The 19299-nt window shown below is 36.8% G+C and overlaps 1 protein-coding gene across 1 annotated transcript; it reads right to left on the bottom strand.

The window, feature by feature from the left end:
• Window positions 1–931: 931 nt before the first annotated feature.
• Window positions 932–18827, bottom strand: LOC139144326 (AP-4 complex subunit beta-1-like). The gene is made up of 16 exons (XM_070715028.1): window positions 18677–18827; window positions 15475–15584; window positions 13982–14105; window positions 13143–13315; window positions 12331–12461; window positions 11405–11552; window positions 8763–8856; window positions 7993–8116; window positions 5810–5936; window positions 5352–5447; window positions 4618–4787; window positions 4008–4138; window positions 3483–3648; window positions 2734–2807; window positions 2064–2172; window positions 932–1239 (listed from the first exon to the last, which is right to left on the bottom strand). The coding sequence occupies exons 2-16, from the start codon at window positions 15519–15521 to the stop codon at window positions 932–934; spliced, it is 2022 nt and encodes a 673-aa protein (XP_070571129.1). The 5' UTR covers window positions 15522–15584; window positions 18677–18827.
• Between the last annotated feature and the right edge of the window lie 472 nt (window positions 18828–19299).

Here is a 19299-nt window from a genome sequence, read left to right as displayed (position 1 = left end):
TTAACCTTTGCACCCTGACCCCCTGGTACTCTATGACGTCATCGGACATTTCTGTCCGAGCCGGGTTCACAGGGTTAAAACGCTGTATGCTGCACATGTTCACTGGGGACTACATGTGACTTTGAAAAATTTTAAAAACTTTACAACTTGACTCAGAGTATAGAATTGATAAGGATGATGCTCTTCAAACTATTCCCTGAAAATGTGCCAGTATTTGCTGTGTCTATCATACACGTACCTGAGCATAGAGGAAAGCTTTCCACGGGTCACTTTCATAGGGGCTGGTTGCCATGGTTTTGATGCAATGTTTGTTGAGTCTCTCCTCCACTATATTGCACTGGAGTCTTGCACTGAGTTGAAATTCCCAGATTTTCTATAATATGAGGTATGACAGAGATTGAAGAAAGAAGAATTAGTCAGCTGCCATTCAGATACATTACTTGAACTTGCTTACGTCAACATCAAGTTCTATGGTCATCTCTTATCCAAGTTCACTGTAAACACCCTGACTGTATGATCATTTTTTGTTATCACAAGGTCTTTTCTTTGAGAAATCCGTAGAAGGCAATGTTCCAGAACTCTGATGTGGTACATTACCAGGGCTCTCTGATGCTAAACAGTGTACATGTAAAGTGAACTACACGCCTAGCCTTAATTGACAATTGCCATCATAATGATTCATCACTAGTCAATTTGCGCATCAATATACGCTACATTGCAATAACTTGTGCACAAAGACATGATACACTGCAATAATTTTGACCATAAATATACAATACATTGCAAAAATTAAACTTCTGCATAATAAACGAGACATTGCAAAAACTTGTGCATCAATATATTTACACTGCAATAACTGTGTGCATAAATATACCATAATTGTAACAACTTGTCACAGTTATTATTATCAGAGTTGGAATAGTATGCATACTCATGCTAGGAACCATAAACTTGGTGACATTGCTAACCTTTTGTTCAGTTTTGTCCACTTTTCTTCAAAACATTCCGGTGAAATCGTTGCATCATCTCTCAGCTCTATCGTCTTGGCGGTACCTGTATCTCCATCTTTTGCACTGTCCATATCATCATCATTATCATCACCAATACTGACCAGATTTCCAGTTGTGCTTTCCTGTGGCAGTTGTGTAGCTTTCACTCGTTGGATTTCATTGTTGTTATAAATTTCACTTTTTGATCTTTCCTTGTCTCTCAGCTGTATGTTGCTCCATCTCCTGGGCCCTATGAACATAGCATCACATCACAGAAATAACCAATAAATAAGTGCCGTACATGTACACTTCAGTTTTTCTGAACCGTTTTGGATCTTAGATAATAGTATTTGAATTCACATCAGTTGAAAATTGTACACCCTCTTTCATCCAAATAGCACTAAAGCAATGATGAGGACAGCAGAGAACTTCATCTGTATTCTTTTTAATAATCAAACTGCACCAGAAAAGTCTGCTTATGGTTACGCTTTCAGTAATCCCTGAGAGTCATAAATGATAACTCACAGAAAGTACTATGCGTGATATTCTCTGTCTTTACACTCTACAGTATATATCTTGTTTAATCTCCTAGAGATCCAAAGGATCTTTTAGTGTAACAAAATTCAGATTTTATGCGTTGACAAATGTCAATTTAATTGCTGTTCTCATCGGTGTACTTAGGATGAAAAAGATTGTAAACTAATTGTTGATATTAGTTCAACAATGCTCTTGTTGAATATTTGTGAATGTTTTCAAGTATCAAGTGCAAACTGCGTTTCTGTCTGTCACACGGTTTACACGTCACATCTGTCTATTTTTGCTCATAGTTACCAGGCAGTATGCTAATTTACTTGGCTTGCAGCTTTCTACATTTTGGACAATTTATCAACATGTATGTCTCTAAACAGTCTAATAGAATCTCATTCCATCCTTGTCTGAATGATTACAGATCAATCACCAAGGGGCCGCTCTAGTAGTATTTGGAGCAGGCAAGATCACTTTCAAAAACATTTTTTTTAATTCCATGACTGAAAAGCTAGTAACAAAACTGGTTTACTGGTTGTCTCAACTTACCAAACATAATTGCCAGAGAATTAAAACTCTTCATCACATCAGAGATGTCTTCCGAGGTATCTTCAAATTCCTGTACTGCACTTTGTGAGGAACAAACTATTTCTTTTGCCTAGAGTGGGAGGTGAAAAAGAGCAACCAATTTATTAAGACACTCTGCAGTTTTGAAAGCTGGGTTTACTACACAAAAAATTCCACACCATTCTTAGGGATGAACTTAGATACAGATTTAAGGTAGAACGCACCTTTGGGACAAATATTCACACTCAACTTTTTCCCAAAACTTTTCTGGTCTATCAATTGTGGAGGCTCATTTTAAAGCTCTTGAAAAAAGAAAAAATTTTAACCATCTAAGTTTTTCAAAAATTGAAAATTTATTTTTCCCTATACAATTAACACGAGGATGGCAGCCATTTTGAATTTTAAATATTGGTAAATGTTAGGTTATTTGTATCTTAAGTTCCAAACTTTGCACAGTGACCCCTGATTTTTATTTCTGATTTGGTAAGAGAATGGTTGAAAGTATTATTGAGGAACGTGGAGCAAAATTTTAAGTCTTTCATTTTTAAGGCACATACTAGCTTAACCGATTCTCCATCTTATGTGAATGTATTGACAGACAGTATCATATAAACTGGTTAAGTAATGACGGAAGAATTAAATTAAAACTTACTTTCTGGACGTCTTGACTGAGCAATCTGTAGTACATTGTTGCTCTTTCTTTGACAGCAATGTCACTGTCAACCTCTGTTAAAAAAGGCAACGATATAATTTCAATTCATAAGCACAATGATGCAGAGTTCATAAACCTAAAAGTATTGTCACTAACAGTGAAGCTCCTTAAGTGAAATTATATGTATTTATAATACCATGCCTTGCACATCAACAGCCTCAGACAGTGTAATTGGTCAATGAGGACCATGTGACTGACCATTAATAACCAATGTTTGTGTGTTGTTTTCATGCCCATGAATGTCTATGGTAGTAAAAATAGATATTCACAAATATTTGCAGAATATGAAGTGAGCATGAACTGAGAATGATTTCATCTTGTTCATGGAACATCGTGTCTGGACTTATTTAAAACTTGCGCCACAGCACCCCCTCCGCCCCTTGCCTGTTTACTACAGTTTTCTTCTTGCCTTTGTTCATAAATAAACATTGTACATGTCAACATGTAGCCCCTTATTCCTTCTATATATCTTTACATACATGCATGTGTAAAAGCAGTTTTATGTTGAGGAAGCTCCGTTTAGTTGTGATTCTCTTTGTTTGAAGTGTTTGCTGTTACTTAAAAACATTTGCTTTATCTAAACCTAGACCAAAACTATTAAAACTGCAGTAGGAAAAAAGGGAGAAAATTGCTTTCATAACGATCGATTTGCTTTTGGACCAATTCTCTTCCAAAGCATGGGCACCTACCGATGCAGTATTCCAATAATTTGCCTAGCATGTCCTGGCATTCCGCTGGACGGCTGAAAAACAGTTTTGTAGTTGCTGTCGTGAGGTGCAGCTTGACTGATGTGCTGGATTCCTCTTCTATGTTGTCTATCATGTCTTCAAGAAGGTATGGACTGTCTGGAAGGAGCTGATAACGAAACAAGGGAAGGAGGTTTTTAATCATTCTCTCATGATCTGAGATTACATTTGTAATAAAAAAGTGATGGGATGCTTATATCATTTTCAAGGTCAATACAATTCTGACCAAATAGCTCTGTGTGACTACCTCAAGTCTATAGCATTATAGAGACAGGCCAGAAACTCTCTACCTTTTATGCATACACCAAATATATACCTGGGTTTCATCAAATCACAATGTCAGTAGTGTCTATCAGTTTTTCTGTGATAACTATCAGTTTTGTTAAGCAATGTTTTCTCTCTCTCTCTCTCTCTCTCTCACACACACACACACAACACACACACACATACACACACACACACACACACCTGTCCATAGTGTCCAAGCAGCCAAACCATGGCTGCCTTCCCTTTACTGTCCTGTACAAGCGTTGCACAATTTGGTAGCTGTGATACCACGGCATTGATGAAAGTTTGGTTCCTATCTAGAAGTAGCAAACCTGGTGTGGAAAATAAATCATTGTGGTAATGTAGAATTAGCAACAAAGCCATTCAACCCTGCAATTTTAATAATGCCAAAATGTCAAACTCTACTCGTAGTTACAATCAGAGCTAAAATATTAAAGCAATAATTAAAAGTATTGATATCTCCAATGACCATTGTAAATTTGGTAATTTGCTGATGCAAAGATGAAGACATGGCCTTTATAGGTTTCATGTGGCTGGACCTATACATGTGTTGGGTTTGTAAATGGAAATTTTCAGTTCTGCACCGTTGCAAATGTGCTCATCACAAGCAATATATGATGTGATGCAAAAGAGGACATATATATAGAACACTGTTGTATCATACACAAACCCTTTAGGTCAAATTTCTCCCTGTCAAGGTCCAAGTATACTGTAGAAAACTAGATTATAGGGCAAAAAATCATGCTGTTTCCACCCCTGAGAACATAATTATTCAGTTTAAGTAACATACTTTGCACAGTGACCAGGACCTGTGAAGTGACGTAATCCAACTGAAGATCTAACAATCCTATAAGTCTTTCCATGCACAGTGCTGAACAGTTCACTTTAGACTTCACTATCTCACCAAGGGCTTCGATGGACTTCCTAGCTATGCTCTCAGATACATCCGTACAATACGCACTGTCAGAGAAAGAACAGATAAACAATCCATCAAATGTTGAGGTAGAAGACACATCCCGGACTGATATTCAGACTCGAAAAATTTTACAATTCTTTTCTGATATACAACTTGTGGGGGCTCATTATAAAGCTCTTGGTGTGAGAAAAAATTTTACCATCTCAATTTTTCGAAAATCAAAAATTTTGTTTTTCTCCACAGAGTTAACACAGGGATGGCAGCCATTTTGAATTTCAAATATCGGTAAATCTTTGGTTTTTTGTTTATCTAGTATCAAAATTTGCACAGTGACCGCTGATTTTTATTCTTGATTTTGAAAGAGAATGACTGAAAGATTCCTTGAGGAAAGTTTGAGCAAAAGTTCAAGTCTTTTATTTTCGAGGCACATACTACCTTTAGGATTACCCTCCAATTTTCACTTGTGGTATCAATGGTACAAGGTTTCCATGTGCAAAACATCTTCAGAACTACCATTCACAAGTCAAGTTCAAGGATATTTGTACAAACAGTAAGATAGAATGCTGATTCACACAATGAAATCTTTTGGTTGTGCTGGTATTTATTACCTGAGTTCATTGACAATGTCCTTGACATTGTCTTCACAGCACACCTGTGTCAATAGTTCGATTTTTTTGTGCTTGACATACGACACATCATTGTACCTGGGACAAGAAAGCAAGCAGATTATCAGTCAGGATGTCTTGATCTGTACACCATAGCACAGTGAAAAAGAAACACAAAGTTTAGCAGGTCAAAACTCAGTATAATATAAAATTTCAGAACAAATTCTTGTCCAAATTTGATTAAGAATTTACTTGATTGATAGAGGATGAGTTTGTAAACACATACAATGTGATATCACTGCGACAAAAAAAACTTAATAGCTTTCATCCTGAGAAGTGCAACAAAATGACCTTTACCACATACACTAGGTTCTGATACCCGTACATTCATTTTGTGAATCATTTGACTTGTATGCATCAATGCAATAATAGTTTAAGGGGTCATTAGCTGCCGTTCTCACCTGCAGAAGAATTTTTTGTAATTAGAATTAAAAAGATTGGGCACCCTGCTGATCAGTAGCTGTACGTGTTGCAATGCTGTGTAGCATAGCTCTGAGTTACCACTGCTAAGTAGCTGCAACAGTGGACCTGAAAATAGAAGTAATGAATATTGTCATTGAGTGACAGATGTAATGGTGTATTTTTGTGTGCAATGTGTGCTGGTATTGCACTAAGCATTTAAAAACAAAAACTTACCGCTATTCTCTTGGTTTGTAGACAGTAAACAGCTACCTGATACAGATATATGTATTACATCTACTGTTACATGCAGTATCTTAGTAAAAGTGACGTCTTTAATTTCACCTTTCACTTTGATGTGCCCCCACTCCCAAATTTTTTCTAAAGAGGTCCTGTATTGCTTCGCTTTATAGACAAGTGGGTTCCAACAAAAGGTTGATTATAAAAGGGAATGACCAAATGTTCACAGTAAAAACGAAAACCAAAATGTAAAGCAGAGCGTTATCTGTGAGACAAGCGACCTAACGGCCGATATAGCTCCGCTGTGTTTATGTAGAGAATAACTATTTTTGACACATGTTGATATAGAAGGTGGAAATTTTTGATAGCTCAATGCAGTGGCCAGAAAAAAGTGGCTAAAATAGCTGCAAAATACACAATTGAAGATTTCATCATACTTTGAATATATCACATCGGACAATCCCTAAGAACATGTCAACCAAAGCTATCTGATGAGTAGTTTTTTGAGAATAAAATTTTTCTGACCAAAAATGGCAACGATTGCCCCAAAAATAAAAATCGCAGATTTCATCATAATTTCAAAAGATCAAATTCGGTTCATCTATAGAGACCTGTATACCAAATTTCAAGGCTGTTAGACCAGTACTTTTTGAGAATCACATTTTTTGACCAAAAACGGAAAAAATTGCCCCAAAAATACAAAATTGCAGATTTCATCATAATTTCAACAAATATCACTTAGTTTATCTATAGAAACCTGTATACCAAATTTCAAAGCTATCAGATGAGTAGTTTTGGAAATACATATTTTTTGACCAAAAATGGCAAAAATTGCCCCAAAAATACAAAATTACAGATTTCATCAGAAATTATATATATATTACTTAGCTCATCTGTAGAAACCTTTATACCAATTTTCAAAGCTATCAGACCATACTTTTTGAGAAACTCATTTTTTGACCAAAAATTGCAAAAATCGCCCCAAAATAAAAATTGCAATTTTCATCATAATTTCAATAAACATCATTAAGATGATCTGTAGGAACCTGTATACCAAATTGCAAAGCTATCAGATGAGTAGTTTTGGAAATACACATTTTTGACCAAAATTGGCAAAATTGCCCCAAAAATACAAAATTGCAGATTACATCATAATTTCAATAAATATCATTAAGTTCATCTGTAGGAACCTGTATACCAAATTGCAAAGCTATCAGATGAGTAGTTTTGGAAATACACATTTTTTGACCAAAAATGGCAAAAATTGCCCAAAAATTCAAAATTACAGATTTCATCAGAAATTCAATATGTATTACTTAGTTCATTAATACAAACCTGTATACCAAATTTCAAAACTATCAGTTGAGTACTTTTTGAGAAATACATTTTTTGACCAAAAATGGCAAAAATTGCCTTAAAAATGCAATTTTCAATATTTCTGCACAATCTGAACAAATCTGAAATAGATCATCCCTAGGGACATATGTACCAAATATCAAAGCTATCTGACTGTTAGTTTTGAAGAAGAAGATTTTTAAAGATTTTTTTTACCAAAAATGACAAAAATTGCCTTAAAAATACAAATATGCAAATTTCACCACGATTTAACGAAATCTGACTGAAGTCACCCTAAGTAAACTGCATATAAAATTTTAAAGCAATCGGACAAGCGGTTTGAAGATTTTTTTACCAAAAACACCAAAAAATGCCCCAAAAATACAAATATGCAAATTTCACCACGATTTGAACAAACTTAAGTCAGGTCATCCCAAGTGAACTGCATATAAAATTTCAAAGCAATTGGACTTGCGGTTTCAGAGGAGAAGGCAATTGTTGACGGACGACGACGGACGACGGACGACGACGACGGACGACGGACGACGACGGAAAATCAACCTATTTGATAAGCTCCGCGTCGCTGACAGCGAAGCTAATAAAAGCTTGCCTTTGATTCTCTTGCAGACATCAGGCAGGATATTTGGCAAGTCTTGGGTCAGCTGCAGCAACAACGCCATGGCACTGCCACTCACACCGCCATTGGTGTGTTTCAGACAGGCATCAATTACATTCTGGAAGAGAGAGAATCTAATGAGTGCACCAGTGAGACAGATAGAGAGAGACCAAAAACAAGAGAGAGAGAGAGAGAGAGAGAGAGAGAGAGAGAGAGAGAGAGAGAGAGAGAGAGCTTGCCTGATGAAACTCACTTTTCATAGAGGTGCATTGTTAGTGACCATGATGATTTTTGGTAAATCCATCCAAGGGTTTCTTTGGTCCACTTTACAGAGTATACCTAGCCAACTTATACATGTATTATAACTAGTCTTTCTTATAACAAATCACCACACAAACGCACTTCAATTTTTCTGATTATCTATTCTCACAAGCCAGAGTTTTATTCCCAATCCACAATGATACACAAAAAAATACCTTCAGCGGTTCAAAAACAGAGGCATTACCAGATGCATCTATTGTAACATTTGAAGTATCACTTCTAGAATCAAGGTACGGCACGGTGTGCAATATTCCATACATAAACTTGATAAACCCTATACAATTTGTTACAAAGACTACAAGTATCTTTGTAGATTTTGTGAAACACACTTGTTACTTGTTTGCTTTCCACATACTTGTAAAACCTGTAATCATCTAAAAGTAGGATAATTGTTCAGAAAGGGACAATATTAGAAAGCGTCATATAAATTGACGAAAACAAACCATGATGTCAAATGTTTCCTCTTCCGATTCCACCTTGTACTTGAGTAGCAGCTGCAAAATCCTGGCCTGACCCAAGTCACTGAAATCATATAACCTGATGCACAGAGAAGGACACAGTATGGCACTGATTATGATTGTACTTTTATAATATTATTATTTCATAGCTTTGTTAATACCAGTAAATTTTGTGACGTCATCCCCCAGATTATTACAGATAATGTATCTGATTATCCAGTATTGTGGCCCCAGATGTTTTCTATATCTACAAATTCCCTGGCATTGCGACAACTATAAAATAATAAAAATATGTACCCCATTCCAGCCATAATGGACTTAAATAACCTTTCATAACATAATGTACTCAGCTTCACCTCGTACATTATTCTATGCATTATGGGCCCTTTCACTCACAAACTCTTTGCTTCAATTCAGGAATTCCCAGAGATCATTAACCCTGTATTAGTACATGTGATATCTGAAATGTTGTCTTGCAGGAACTTTATCGACTCAGTGGCCGTGTACATTGCTACATGTACATTTAGTGACTGTTTTGAATGCTTCAATAGCGGGCAGATGACATGGTTTATGGAGCATTATAATATTCTGCACAATCATGTAGTACTGGTAGATGCTCTGACAAGTATATCAGAAAAAATAATCAAGTATTACAGGTGTCTGATTAATTGAAATACTTGTGGCATCAAAATAGCAGATACTAATGGATTGTGTTTGTTCAAACTTTAGGAACAGATGATTTTGCTGATGAAAATGCTATGAATCTCTTTGATCCATATTTTCAACCCTTTGAGCGCCTATGTCAATTTTTGTCGCCCTCATGAAAAATATACCTCGGTCAATTTTTGTCAGATTTTTGCCAAAATTTTGATAAAAAACTGTGGCTGATGAAGTATTGTGTTCATTTGGTCAAAAATTATCAGAAAAATTACAACAAGCGGCCTAGCGGCCGATATAGCTCCGCTATGTTTATGTAGAGAATAACTATTTTTGACACATGTTGATGAAGGTGGAAATCTTTGATAGCTCAATGCAGTGGCCAGAAAAAAGTGGCTAAAATAAGCTGCAAAAATACACAATTGAAGATTTCATCATACTTTGAATATATCACATCGGATCATCCCTAAGAACATGTCAACCAAAGCTATCTGATGAGTAGTTTTTTGAGAATAAAATTTTCTGACCAAAAATGGCAACAATTGCCCCCCAAAAACATAAATTGCAGATTTCATCATAATTTCAAAAGATCAAATTTAGTTCATCTATAGAAACCTGTATACCAAATTTCAAAGCTGTTAGACAAGTACTTTTTGAGAAACGCATTTTTTGACCAAAAATGGGAAAAATTGCCCCAAAAATTCAAAATTGCAGATTTCATCATTATTTCAATAAATATCATTTAGTTCATCTATGGAAACCTCTATACCAAATTTCAAAGCTATCAGATGAGTAGTTTTGGAAATACACATTTTTTGACCAAAAATGGCAAAAATTGCCCCAAAAATACAAAATTACAGATTTCATCAGAAATTCAATATATATTACTTAGCTTATCTGTAGAAACCTGTATACCAAATTTCAAAGCTATCAGACCAGTACTTTTTGAGAAACACATTTTTTGACCAAAAATGGCAAAAATTGCCCCAAAATTACAAAATTGCAGATTTCATCATAATTTCAATAAATATCACTTAGTTCATCTGTAGGAACCTGTATACCCAATTTCAAAGCTATCAGATGAGTAGTTTTGGAAATACACATTTTTTGACCAAAAATGGCAAAAATTGCCCCAAAAATACAAAATTACAGATTTCATCAGAAATTCAATATATATTACTTACTTCATCTGTAGAAACCTGTATACCAAATTTCAAAACTATCAGACCAGTACTTTTGAGAAATACTTTTTGACCAAAAATGGCAAAATTGCCTTAAAAATGCAAATTTGCATATTTCTGCACAATTTGAACAAATCTGAAATAGATCATCCCTACGGACATATGTACCAAATATCAAAGCTATCTGACTTGCAGTTTTGAAGAAGAAGATTTTTAAAGATTTTTTTACCAAAAATGACAAAAATTGCCTTAAAAATACAAATATGCAAATTTCACCACGATTTGAACAAATCTGACTGAAGTCACGCTTAGCAAACTATATCAAATTTCAGAGCAATCGGACAAGCGGTTTTAGAGAAGAAGATTTTTTTACCAAAAACACCAAAAATGCCCCAAAAATACAAATATGCAAATTTCACCACGATTTGAACAAACTGAAGTGAGGTCACCCAAAGTGAACTGCATATAAAATTTCAAAGCAATTGGACTTGCGGTTTCAGAGGAGAAGGCCATTGTTGACGGACGGACGGACGACGACGGACAATCAGCCTATCGAATAAGCTCCGCGTCGCTGACAGCGGAGCTAAAAAAGTTCATTAAATTGGTAAACTGTTGCGCTAAAATTTTGGTGAGAAAAAATACAGCACTCAAAGGCTTAATATCAACAATCAAATATCAGTATCTCATAAGAATCAAATGAGACGTGGGTATATACTGACATCTTCTCTTGATAGTCACAGAATTAATCAGCTAAGACAATATTTTGGAAACAAGACGTTGGATTCTTGCCTGTTGAGTAAGTAATGAGCAATGTTTTGATTGATGACAACGCCGCCGTCACGATGCAGGATTTCATCCAACACTGTTAGACAGTTGGTGACAACTATGGGATCTTTGTCTCGTAGCATTGTGTAGAGTTGATCAACTATGCTGTGCTCTGCAAAGAGACAATGACAGAATCCTGTGATTTATCATGGCAACTACATTGTATAAGGATAAGAAATATAACAACTGTAAGGCCAAAGAAAAAAAATTGTGCTGTTCCGATAACCCGACCTACCCTATTTTTTGCCTGCCGACCCTAAACTTTTTAGAGCAACATAAACACGGAAGTAAAAAAAAGAAAGAAAAAACCCGTAAATGTTCGTTACCTGGCATTTGATTTTGCTTGAACAAGGACGTCTTTTATGTTTTCATTCCTTTTATATGTATGATACGTTTTTCTGGAAATGTTGTGGCCAGTGTTTGATCGCACTGAACCCCTGAAAAGTGCATATTTAAAAATAAAAATATTTTTGAAAAAAAAATTCTGCCGACCTACCTACCCTATTTTTGAAAACCACGTTATCGGAACAGCACAATTTATATTTTTTGACCTAATACAATTTATCATTTTAAAAAATTATTTTGGAATATCCATTTTCTATTATGATATCTTTAAAAATATTAGAATTAAAGCAATGTGCAATATATTTTGAGCACGGTTTTTCATTTTTGATGTATTCAAAGATGGGGTGTTTTGGGAGGTTGAACTTGAACTGCAAATGCAAATGCAAATAGAGTTGGGTAAACCTTGAAGCTATGTATTCCACTACAGCTCCATTTTCACTCTAACTGCCTCTACAAATTTGATATTAGTTGTTGAAAGTATCATCTCAGACGGCAGAATTTTTTCAACAAATCTAAAAAGAGTTGTACGTAACCTTGGGTCTTACCTGTGACAATGTTTGGAGCAATATGCCAGATCTTGGCACAGCCAATCACAGCCGTCCTTCGTACATATGCACTCTTATCATGTAAGCCGTCTAGCAATGGTTGGTCGGTGTATTCAACCAAATTTGGAAGCCTGAAAAAAAATGCATGATGATAGAAGACAAGCACTGGGTACACTAAGTGGTGTCGTTGCCAACAAGTTAATTCTGGTTTGGACTAAGATTTACTTGTAGACAAGTTAAATTGGACACACTGTATACACAGACTGTATTAGCTGGTTGAACACTGGGCATGTGACATTACTTTGGGAATGGAACAAGAAATTGCTATTTTACAGACAGAAATATGGCGCAATATGCCAGATCTTGGCACAGCCAATCAGAAATAACATGAAACTGTTATTTTACAGACAGAAAAAATCTACAGGAAACCCATCATAAATGACACCTAATTATGAAGCTTTAAAGATGTCCCGGTGTTTGTAACCTTCATAAAAATAATAATCTCCATTTCTGTACAGCAAACCATAAATGTAATTACAATCAACCATAAATGTAATACAAGTGACAACTATTATTGTAATAACATAGTGACCATAAACGTAATAACAAAAGCAGCTGTAAATGTAATACTAATCAACCATAAATGCAATAAAATCTTTATCATTATGGTCATTTTATGTATTACATTATGGTTGGGCACTCTTACATTTATGGTTGACTGTTTTGTTACATTTATGGTCGATTCTATGACAATTATGGTTGGTAATTGCATTTATGGTAATTATTACATTTATGGATATTATGGTGCTCACCTAAGGGAACACATGGTTCGCAACGCCAATCCCCTGACCATAGGATTAGAGTCGGTGCAATCTTTGCGCAGCGTGTTGACGGCCAGCAAGGCAAGGTCAGGCTTCTTCTCAGCGTAGGTAGACATGTAGAGGTAGATTAACTTCTTCCTAACCATGTCTTGAGTAGCACTGCACTGTGAGGTACACAGACAAAGACAAGGGCAGTGGTATTTTGTGTGAAAAAACTGATATAGAATTTCTAACCCTCATTGCATGTCGCATTTCGTAAAAAGCAACATACATCTGAAGCTCAGAATGCTGTTGTATAATGGATGCTACTATACATTTTCATATTTTAATTTATGTGAATTCAAAGCATTATATACAGAGAGTATGAGTATAAATTGACTTGAAAGTCAAATATTAAAGTGTTAAACTTACTCACATTACAACAACTCCTGGGGTTCATAGAGCAATTTTTTTTTTAATCTTATACTGATATTACAAGCTCAAAATGGCTGCCCCTGTCTAATTTTAACTCTGGGGGAAAACAAAGTGTTGATTCTCACAAAAAAACAAAAGTGCAAAGATTTGATTTCACTAGTACAAGGTTCAAAACAAATCCACACAAGTAGCAGAACAGCAAACAGTCTGTATATCTTCTCTCCCTGTGGAACATTCTTCTGTGAGAACGAATTTAAAACATAGCTACTGATTTTTGTTTCTCATTTAATGTTTATTTATTTTTTGTGTCAGATTACCGGCTATGGACATAAGCTAGCAGTTGGATCTCCCTCTTTGTGAGTTTTCCTTTGAACAAAATCTCTCCATTGTGATTTTTTTTTTTTTTCAGTTCTTACCTTGACCATATCTGTAAACAATTCAGACATGTCTATCCCTTGTGTCATCAACGCCACGATTCTTCTCACAGTTTGTTGACATTGTATCGGATCAGCCTGAATCGCTGGATTCCTCAACTGGGACCTGTAATGGGTGTTTGTAATTCATAATACATACATATAACTTCACCTTACAGTGGTATGGGCCTCAAAAGCAAAATATATTTAACGTATAATAAACTGTACACTGTCAGATTTTGTGTTGCTGTTTAATACGGTGTTGCTGTGAGTGGACAATGCAGGGCCATACCTGTCTGAATATGGTCCCTTCCATATCATATGATGCAAGCTCCAAGCCTGGAGCTTTTTCCTCATGATTCAAATTACATGGGCAACTTCCTGTACTATTTTCACCTTTCTTTGTAAAAAATCACGCGAGTTATAAATGGCGAAAATAGCTTTTCCGGGTAAGTGACCACAAAGCTAGCACATATGTAAAAATCATCCTTGGTGAACTTCCCTTTAAAACTTTTGCTGAAACTTTCCCCAATGAAATTTTCAGCCATAAAAGCTAAAATTCAAAAGTCAAATATCTTGTCCCCAAGGTGCATTCTACCTTGAAGCTTTGCAGGCCTGACTTTCTGGAAATTTATTTTCAACTTTCAATTGACAGAGGTAGTCTAAGCTTAAGGTAGTATGCGCCTTGAAAGTGAAAGACTTAAACTTTTGCTCAAACTTTCCTTAAGGAATCTTTCAACCATTCTCTTTCAAAATAAAGAATAAAATTTGCAAATTTTGGTACTAGAGAAACAAATAACCCAAGATTTACCAATATTTAAAATTCAAAATGGCCACCATTCCTGTGTTGACTCTATGGAGAAAAATAAAATTTTCAAATTTCGAAAAACTAAGTAGGTTAAAAGCTTTTTCATACCAAGAGCTTTAAAATGAACCCCACAAGTGGTATATCAGAACCAAATTGTAAAAATTGGAGAGTCTGAATTTCTGTCCCAAAGGCGCGTTCCACTTTAAAAGGGCGATTATTTCTAAAGACTAATGCTTCAAATAAAATATATGCCCTTCAAGTTTACAACAATGTTCCATATACCTTCCAAAGTTTACCCATGATTATGCAGATGATGAAGTACTTTCACAGGATTTCCACGACCACACTATCCAAAGCACTCAGGGGACCAGCAGCAGGTTTCAAATTTATTGTTCTTTGTTTAAGAAAGGTTTGCTTGCCTTGGTTGGATGTTTGAACCCAAGGTGGTAAAACGTTTAGCTTGCATCTCAAGATTTCTTCACAGGAATGAGTGAGCTTTTACGCTTTGAAATATTTTGTAACACTGGTGTGGGAAACATATCAATAAAGCCTCCATGGACCTGACCTGCACTAGTTCTTTTTAGGGAAGTCTATCGTATATATCTTACATGCCATGCCACAAACAGCCACACCCGGTCCATATAGAAATTCATGCACACATATACTGCGGCTCAGCTCAGATTCTTACCTGAGGTCATTTATGTCAGAAATACTTCCACTGCTGAAGTAAGACATCGTGATAACAGCACTGCTACCCGTACATATACCGCATTACTGGCAACTCGGAGAAGACGACTACTGCATGAGGATGAAGAAATAAAAAAGTATGGCATCATTAAACAATATGCAGTCATACAGATCCCAGACACAGATATTGAACAAACAGACAAAACAGTCTATCATTCACTACCTGTTCTCAGCACTTGTACCATAAAAACCCTATTAATTGGACCACTCTATTAATGTGACCTCCCTATTTTTGTCTCAAAACATAATTTTATTCTACCCTTTAAAGTTCGACCACCGATGAAGCTGGGACTGTCTCAATCTCTAATAATTCAACCAACCAATCATGACAAGCTGTTTTGAACATTTTATTTTCGATAAAATACACAATGTACAGCACAGCATGTCTAAGTTGGGACTTCAGGAAAGTCACTATTATATGTTTCAATCATCCAAGATGGTAAGCATTCACTTATGAACTGTCAAAAAAGTTGAAATCCCTAATAAGTTCAACAGCTAAAACGATTTTGGCTTTGGTAATTTTCTAATGATGCAACAATTTAAATTCGTAATTATTTTTTTCTGGTCGAATTGATAGGGTTTTTACAGTAGTTGTATATCTCTTGTATTCCACTTCATACTTGCTGTCCCTTTTGATTTCACAAAGGCTGGAGTTAGGTTTCAAAAGGGAGATTGTTAAGAGTACGCAAGTCTGAATAATAATTATAATAAGTATAAACATTACCCTGAGGTCCTTGATAGACACCATCAGACAAGAAGTTACTACTCTAATGAAGACAAGATAAACTGTTCTTCAGTGTGCCTGAAAAATTTTCTTAATGACTTCGATTGAATTTCTCAAGTGCCACATGCACTACTTTCTTTTCATAATGCTATTTTATGATTGCTCCATAACAAAGCTGTAGACCTTTGGACTGAGCACTATCACAAAAACGATCCCTCAGGTCTGGGCCACAGATACCTGTCAAAATACGACAGCATATCTCAATACTAAGTTACTTACATCAATTACGTTTGCTGTGGTATAGTTTGAAACATGGAGGTTTTAGGGTCTATGCTCCTCAATTAAAATCACTGTATAGTGGGGTACCGCAATGTAACAGCCCCCTCCAGTGTGATGGAAGGAATATAGCAGTGATACGACACGAAATTGTCACGGCATGGAAAGAAAATTAGAAACCTCAACCTATTTAACCAGAGAGCTTTAAATGTTCTGAACAGAGAAAAGGTCCCCGGTGGTTCTGATTTCAAGTCTGTGCCAAATGTGTTTGACCAATTATCTTAGATTTGGTACAAGTATAATTATGTGAACGCGATGTAGCAGAGAAATCGAAACTGTTTTTGCTGACTGCCACGTAGTAGAGTTATCGCTGATTCTTGGAGAAATTTACTGCCGATCCCGTTCACTTCATGCATTTGCACAGGCACTACATGATTGGACGATGAATTTGTACATCTTTTATCTACAAATCTCACAATAGTGATCGGCCAAGATCACTACCACACCAATAAGATATTTGTGTGTGTGGCGGCAGTTGGTATGGTCACAGTCCCCGGTGAAGGAACTATGGTATGGTAGGGAGGTAGCACACAGACAACCTCCATGGGTGCATGCTTGGCCCTTGCAAAGATAAGAGGACACAAACATTTGGATACGTGTTAAGGTAGAACGCACCTCGGGGAAAGATATTCGGGCCTTCAAATTTTATCAATTTTCTCCTGACCTACCACTTGTGGGGGCTCATTTTGAAGCTCTTGGCGAAAAAAAAGTTTTCACCATCTTAGTTTTTCGAAAATCAAAAATTTTATTTTTTCCCATAGAGTTAACACAGGGATGGCGGCCATTTTGAATTTCAAATATCGAGAAATCGCAAGTTATTTGTCTCTCTAGTACCAAAGTTTGCAAGGTGACCCCTGATTCTTGCTTCGGTAAGAGAACGTTTGAAAGTTTCACTGAGGAAAGTTTGAGCAAAAGTTTAAGTCTTTCACTTTTGAGGTGCATATTATCTTAAACAGGTTTTCTTGAGACCTTCGGCTATTACTCTAGATCTGTCCCTTTTAACTCTAACATACACTCCCTAGCTGCAGCTCGAGGCTTTGCCTGAGTGTGAGGGCTGGACCTTAATACCCAGGCAAAACCTTGAGCTACAGTACTACTGCAGCTTACAACTCTCTTCCGGTAGATCACTGACACTACGACATTTAGATAGCTGCAATATACAGTAGCTGAAAGTTTTGCCTGGGTATTTGGGTCGAACGGCCCTAATACCCCGGCAAAACCTCGAGCTACTGTACTGCAGCTATACGACACTAGCAACCAGTCGCCTATATAGTCAGTAGCTCTGCATGGCAGGGCTGAGTGTTATCGGCGTTATACGGCCTCCCACCACTATAACGCCGGTAACACACAGCCCTGCCATGCAGAGCTGTATGGTCAGATACACGGTGGAAGGTCCCTTTCGCTAGGCTACACACAAGCAACTGTGTACAGCCATGGCGCTAAAAGAGGATCTTTTTTAGCTCCGTGGTACAGCTCAGCTGTTACTTGTTGTGGTCACTTCCTGTTCGGGCATCAAGATAACAACTTACATAGACTACTGCACAGGCCCACGAAACGTTTCGTAGATCGTCGTCGGATGGGGAAGTGACTGACACTGTGAGGCCGAAGGCCGAACCTCGGTACTGTATAAGAAAGGTACCGAGGTTCGGCCTTCGGCCTCACAGTGTCAGTCACTTCCCATCCGACGACGATCTACGAAACGTTCCGTGGGCCTGTGGACTACTGGATGGAGCAAGTAGAACGACAGTCGCTTGACAAGGCGAGGCCTCTGTACATGGCACCTAGATTATTAGCTGCAGGGCTGTAGCTCGAGGTTTTGCCTGGGTTTGTGGGTCGGACGGCAAAACCTGTTTTTTACCAGATTATGAGTTACAACATAGATCCTCGGCCTCGAGAAAAACATAGACCCTCGAGAGTGTTTCTGGAAGGTCTATGGTTATATAGGGCTATAGGGCAAGAGGGGCCTATAGGTTACAAGTTACAGTGGCCCTACGCCGTATCATGAAGCGACTGAGTAGAAATTATGGTTTCTGGGTAAAGGGACCGCGGCCGCAAACAGTTATTGCACAATAAATGTACTTACTGACACTGAAAGATATTCACTACTCGAGATAAATCATTTGCAAACTAGCTAGCCTTCCGTGAATCGCTATACATGCATCCGTCAGGCTACAGAACAGATTGGTTGGCTGCTGATGGTGTTTTGTCAGCCATGATATGTAAATGTCAAGGACCCTTTAACTTGGTATATATTTTTGAAGCAGGCTACCTAGCGGAGGATATATAACCTCAGCTAAGTATCCTGAGGTTTGGGATCCGCAGCTGTTAACACAGGTGTCCGGAGTTGCGGTATACATGCATAGCAGACACCTGTGCTGTTAAGGTGTTTTCAAACTTTTACAGGCTGATTTTGACTTTTACGACTTTTAATCCCCTCGACCACAGGGTTAAAAGTCGTAAAAGTCAAATTCAGCTGGTAAAAGACATTATTCCGTACGTCTGAGAACACCGCAGCTATGGACCCACAACTACCTAAGGATATATGTCCTTTCGCTACTGAAGAATATCTATTCTTTGCATGCAAAACTAATGTAGATGTTATACAACTACTATGTATGTATGTATGTATGTATGTATGTATGTATGTATGTATGATCTATGTGTGTATGAATGCAGGTATGTATCTATGTATGTATGTATGTATGT

This window comes from Ptychodera flava, chromosome 11, assembly GCF_041260155.1.
Source record: "Ptychodera flava strain L36383 chromosome 11, AS_Pfla_20210202, whole genome shotgun sequence".
In the NCBI taxonomy this organism is placed as follows: Eukaryota; Metazoa; Hemichordata; class Enteropneusta; family Ptychoderidae; genus Ptychodera; species Ptychodera flava.
The sequence above is the reverse complement of the archived record's forward strand: the minus strand, read 5'-3'. Positions and strand labels throughout refer to the sequence as shown.

Excerpts from the sequence above, each read along its gene's own strand:
- LOC139144326 (XM_070715028.1), bottom strand. The coding sequence starts at position 15,521 with ATGTCTTACTTCAGCAGTGGAAGTATTTCTGACATAAATGACCTCAG. Across the intron at positions 12,462-13,142 it reads CGAACCATGTGTTCCCTTAG|GCTTCCAAATTTGGTTGAAT; the intron begins GTGAGCACCATA and ends ATTTTTTTTCAG. Across the intron at positions 8,117-8,762 it reads AGGAAACATTTGACATCATG|AATGTAATTGATGCCTGTCT; the intron begins GTTTGTTTTCGT and ends TCTCTCTTCCAG.